Source organism: Lynx canadensis, chromosome B2, assembly GCF_007474595.2.
Source record: "Lynx canadensis isolate LIC74 chromosome B2, mLynCan4.pri.v2, whole genome shotgun sequence".
Taxonomy (NCBI): Eukaryota; Metazoa; Chordata; class Mammalia; order Carnivora; family Felidae; genus Lynx; species Lynx canadensis.
In genome coordinates, this window is record NC_044307.1 from 88,129,847 (window position 1) to 88,135,846 (window position 6,000).

Sequence of the window (6,000 nt, forward strand, 5' to 3'; positions counted from 1 at the left end):
GGCATGCAGCAGGGACTCAGGTGATAAATAATACTCAACATTTACTGGGCACATACCGAGAAAACAAAACAAAACAGCCCTGACAGCTGATAGCTAACAACTAGGTCATGAAGTTCCCTACTGAAATTAAAGTTTCCATAAAATATCAACAATAATCAGACAGGCCACTCTGTGATTACAGTGAAACAAGACAAAAACAAAACCTCTCTGTAATCATGTCTGAATACAGAAACAAGGCACTATGCAATCACAGAAAAACAAAATACAAAAACAAACTCCTCTTGCAGCTAACATGACTCCTGCTTCTTTACTAATTAGAACCCCCTCTAGCCTTTCTTTGTCCCATCTCCTAGACAAAAATTAACACATTTAATTCATGACATTCTCCCTGCTTAACAGCATCCAATCCAAAATAAAGTCCAAGCCCTCTTAAACTCTACTCCAAATCAGCCAATAGAGTGTAAACCCTATCACAAGCCCCTCCCTATTCTCTGAGAAGCCCCAACTGTTCCTTATGATCAGTAAGCTACTAAACCTTTCATTGACCAAAGGTGTGTTCCAGGTGATCTTTAGTTGGTGGGCATCACTAACAACAGACGTTAGCCTAAGCACTTCACATCCGGGATATCATTTAATCCTCACAAGAACTCAATGAGGTGGGAACTAGTACCTGGTGTGAGACCAACAGTTAACTAGGATTGGAACCTGGGCTGACCACAGTGCCATGATTCTAATGACTACACTGTACCAAAACTGACAAAAAGGAGAAGAAGCTAGCCTGAGCTAAACCATACTGCCCTTCAATTCTCTTCACTCCCTTCACTATACTGAACCCTCCCAATCAGTAATCCATTAAGGTCAAAAACAAACAGAAAGAAGACAGCATGAAGTCTGGTGATTTCTCTTATAAGCTCTCCATCCCACTCCCCACCCTCAAAGCAAGTTGCTAATTCACTTCAGAACTGTTTAGTCTTAAATCAATTTTATCACAAATATGGAAAAATACTATAAATCTCAGCTAAAACAAAATTTAAGTGTCATATTTTTTCTGAACACCAAACACTATCCTGAACCTCTAATCTAATGGTTCTTCCTCTGTATTATTATGATATCTCAATAATGCATCATAGACAGATGTGCAATTCACTGTAATGGGAGTACCATTCCTTTTTGCCATTAAACATACTTAAAACTTACCAAAATCACAGCTGGCCTGTAATAAGGTTTCCAAGTTGTATAGCTGTTGCCTAATTTTAAAAAATTGAAGGTGAGAGTTAATTTCCTCACAGTTTAAAGCATATAACAGTTAAAGGCATAATGTTTCCAAATCTATTACATAGCCTTAGTGCTGCATAGCCTCTCATTTATGATGTTTAAAATACTTTGTGAATGTTTATTCAGATAGTGAAGACTATGAAAAGATAGAACATGCCTTGTCCGGCCTTCCAAAAAATATCTATTAAAAGCTATATATATGTATATGTAATTATAAATACCATAGATTTCACTATCAATGAGATACTGTGTATCCTTAAAAGTTAATGATACTTATATAAAAATCCTAGGTTAACAGTTATATAATGAAATGTTAAATTGTATCAGACAGTTCTACAACAGTTCAGAAAAGGAACAGAATAATTTAGAGTTATCAAGGAAAGATATATAGATGTCCCCGCTGAATTCTTGATACTAATCTCCTGTCATTCTTCCTAGTTGCCTTTTTTTTTAAATGTTTATTTCGAGAGACAGCATGTGTGTAAACAGGGGAGGGACAGAGAGAGGGAGTGAGAGGGAATCCCAAGGAGGCTCTGAGCAGTCAGTGCAGTGCCCAATGCGGGGCTCAAACTCACAAATTCTAAGATCATGACCTGAGTCGAACGCTTAACAGACTAAGCCTCCCAGGTGCCCCAGGAAATGCTTATTGAAATATTTAAGAGTGAGATAACATGATGCCTGGATTCTGCTAAAAATACTTAAACCAAAAAAAGGAGGGAAAGGAATAGATGCAGGAAATGCAATAAAACCCTGATGTTTATTGCTACTCAGGGAGAATACGTGAAGGTTCATTATGGTAGTGATTCTACATTTGCATATGTTCGAAAATTGTTAAAATTTTTAATGTTGTCCAAATTAATCATATTACAGTCTGAAAGATCTATTTGGACAAAGTCGGAATTCATTCTCTAAAACTCAATGAAACATTATGACGATTCAGCAACAAAAGTAGTATTTCAGTTTGCTTCCAAAATATAATATAGTTCAAAGACTTAAACATTTGTCTTCAATACGTGATGTCAAATATAGAAGAATAAAAAGTCTGAAAAATAATAAAGACTCACTAAAACAAAAGACAAAACTCATGAAAATCATTCCTCCATCAAACATCACTACTTGATTGTTGTACTGATAATCAAGAACATGAACAACACTACAGGTGCTTTTGTAATACTGACATTAACAACCAACCAGCAAAGTAACTTACAAAACTGAATAGCATCTACGCTCAAAAGCAGTTAAAAAAAAAAAACAACAACAAAAAAACCCAAAACATACCTAAATAAATGGAAGAGCACTCTAGATGAATTCACTAATGCTGTTTCTGTAACCCACTGAATGCCAAATATTTCCACTGTATCTTCTTCAAAATTAGTTGGTAAAGGATCAAGATTCAAAATTAACCTGAAAGGAAAACCCTGATTTAATCTCATAAAAAGTATGCTAAATCCCATACTATGGCATACCTTTTTTGTCATATTAATGCATATTGTACATGACATGTGGACAATAATGTCAAGGTCATGATACGCCTTGATACCTGATACCTTACCTAGTCAGGAATACTACATTTAGACTGTATGAAAAATTCAGTCAAATACAGTGATTAAAAAAAAAAAAAAAGTACAACTAAAGAGCAATGTAACTCAGGGAAAAATCTCAAAAAGAAGTCTAAGGAACATACTTTTGCCTGTGATCTTAAGTTGAAGAATTTCATCCTTTGAGGGGACATTTAATTTTTAAAACAGTTGAAAGTTACTCTAAGCCATGTCTGGAGCATGATCAAACTTAGTAATCTCTTTTAAGGTATCAAAAAAGGAACAACTATAAAATCAACAAAAATGGTTTCCTTTCTGACTGAAACTGCTTCAGCAGGTACTCCCAAAATATTTCAGTAACTGCAGTTTTACTGCAATTTGTGTACATCTGCCCAAGGCAAGAACTTTGAACAACAGCACTCTTGTGAACTTACACAATCTGGCATAATTTCTTCAAAAGTTAAAACAAAAATAAGTCTATAAGACTTCTGTGTACAGATACACAGAATTAGAACTGGGGCAAAGACAACAAAAAAATGTGCATGTCTAACTTAAGAATTACTGTGAAGCTCCACAATATTATTTCATGTTTTAGAGGCTTATACCATTTCAAACAACCCAGCTAGTTCGGAATTCACTTTAAGCAAAAGGGAAATTAATAGCCAGCTTCCTACCCAAAAGCTGAGGTAGCATAAAATAAGAAAACATAGGTAGCCAGAATTTCTTCCTAATATCCCAAAATCTTTTAGGTATGCGCCAACCAGGAAACCGACAACAGAACTGACAGCCTGAAACCATGTGATATACAAAAACGTTTTATAAAAACGCTGCTTGAACATCGAAGTTTAATGGACTGAAATCATAATTAAGGAACATTCCTCACACACTGCTGAAAAATCTGATAAGGGAAAGATAAAGTCTCCGATTTTTTACCCACCGCTTAAGGGCTCCGCTAGAAAGGTATGACTCTCCAGAAAAATGACTTCCTCCTCCTCGGTTGTCAAAACCACAGGAAAAACATGGGGGTTTGCACCAGTCTGTCCCCAGCTCCAGTTCCAAGCTGTCGGTCAGGAACATCGACGCGGCGGAACAGTTATCCATTATGTACTTCCTGTCCTGAAATGTTTGGGATTCATAATCATTCAGGACTCCAAAGAAATTGTGATAAGATTCCAGGAGATGGGGCCAAGAGATTGGGAGTGACCTCCGAAAGTTCTCAAAACGTCCCCCCCAAGCACAAAGAAAAAAGCCCGAGAAGCCAATTCCTCAACTCTCTCCCCCACACCGACACCCCGATGGAAAGACTGTTTCTATTTACGTAGAATGCACCCCCGACTGGCTGTGGCAGGAACTTCTTATCTGCTCTCTAGGTTCATCTCTGCAGCCCGAACAGCGAGAAAAGAAATGTTTGCAGGACAGATCCAGCTTAAACTCCCGACCCCGCCGGGTCCTGCGCAGCCCGCTACGTTACCAAACCGCACTGAACCAGTTTCCCATCAGTGAAGTGGAAAAGCTCCCTTGCACTCTCCGTGGCGAGGGGGGGAGGATCAGGACCGCCCGACGCCAAAGTTTAGTTCTCCCCGCCGGGAGGCAAGTTCCGCCAGCGCGGGCCGGGCACAGATCGAGGGAAGCAGGTGTCCTGCGCACCGGGGCGCCCCTCGTTCGGTGCACAGCGTACCGGCTCACACTTTCGGTCCCGGAGATCCGCCCCAGCTGTCCAGTCTAGAACCGCGGCGTCGGTGGGGTCTAAAACAGAAACAGGCGAAATTCCCGCCACGGCGGACGCGCGCTCAGGAAGGGCGGGGCCACGGCGCAGTCCGCCCCGGAGGTCGGCTCGTGACGTCTACGTAGGACCCGCCGGCTATCCGCGAGTTCTCGCGAGAGTCTGTCTGCCAAGGACTAAGTGCGGCGAGCTGCTTTTTGTTTTTTTAGCGAGTGTGTGCTTGTAGCTTTAATTGGTTCCTTTGGCTGGAAGGTGGGGCCTCACCGGGCAACGAAACTGGTACCGAGGCTGAGGTGAGCAAGGCCTAGAGACAGCTGGGTTTTCTTCGGGCAGGACCCAAGTAAGGAGTATTGCTCAAGTGAGCCCGAAGCGGGTGTTTCATTCACACCCAGAGCGGCTCCATAATCACTTCTTGCCGCGCTGGTGCCCGCAAGTCCTTTGTTGAGATCGAGGATGCCTATTGTTAATGTTTTGTGGGCAAGGCAAGTGCAAAAATAAGCTAATCCAGTGTATGGAAGCACTGAATAGGTCAGATGTCCCTTGCTTTCGGTATACAACTGTTGCTCTCCTTATGTGCAATACATCTGGACATGTTTAAGTCGCTTAAACCTGGTCGCTTTTGTAAAGGTATAGCCCATGTGCAGCATTTTTATCTTTTGAAAGTATTCTTTAAAACCTACTAAGAAGACTTTCCAGTCTAAATCAGAGATAACACTTTTAGGCATGTCAGTCACTTCAAATTCAAGAAAAACAGGAGAATTGCTCATTCATTCGTCTTATAATTTTGAGTGTTCCCCACTGCCCATTGCTCCAGAATAGTTTGTCCTGTGTTTAATTCCTACACAGGGAACCTGTCATAACTCCTCTGTTCAAACCAAATAATGCACATTTTCTAAGAAATGGGATGAGGTGAGGAGAAAAACACAACATGACCTCTATTCTGACTGCAACCTAGGGATACTGTGATGGGTGTTATGTCCATTATGTACAGATGATGTGCCCTGCGACTTGATGCTTTGTTGGGTACCGCTGCAGCTTTTTTTATGGTTTGTGTGGAGTTCTAGCATGACACATAGTGTCATCTACAACAATCCCTAGGAAATAGTGTCTAGTTATGAGAATATTGGGACCTGGCACTGTGTTTAGGAGAATTAGGTCAACAGATAATTATTTCTTCCTCTAATCAAAATATGCAGATAGATTCCTTTTTCCTTTTTCAAGCATCTGATGAGTGATCAACTTGGCTGAACCAGTGAGTAGAATGAGAAGAACCAAATAACTTCTTTGTAAATAATTTAAGCTAGTACTGTAATGCATATCAGTAGGAATCCTTGACAAATTAACAGCATAGTCAAGAGAGGTAATTAAAGATGGTTTAATCAAAGGGCCATTTTTAAAGATATGGACAGGGTTATTGGAAAACAAAAAACTAATGGTGAAGCGTCCAGAACTCATCAGAGTCAT

The 6,000-nt window shown here is 40.2% G+C and overlaps 1 protein-coding gene across 1 annotated transcript in view; it reads right to left on the minus strand.

The window, feature by feature from the left end:
- MMS22L (MMS22 like, DNA repair protein) overlaps positions 1 to 4,596 on the minus strand; it is a 129,555-nt gene extending 124,959 nt beyond the window's left edge. Inside the window, exons 1-4 of the mRNA XM_032593224.1 lie at positions 4,492 to 4,596; positions 3,751 to 3,929; positions 2,554 to 2,679; positions 1,198 to 1,247 (exon numbers count right to left, since the gene is read on the minus strand). Coding sequence (XP_032449115.1) covers positions 1,198 to 1,247; positions 2,554 to 2,679; positions 3,751 to 3,914 — 340 coding nt within the window. The 5' untranslated portion in view covers positions 3,915 to 3,929; positions 4,492 to 4,596. The remainder of the gene's footprint in view (positions 1 to 1,197; positions 1,248 to 2,553; positions 2,680 to 3,750; positions 3,930 to 4,491) is intronic.
- Between the last annotated feature and the right edge of the window lie 1,404 nt (positions 4,597 to 6,000).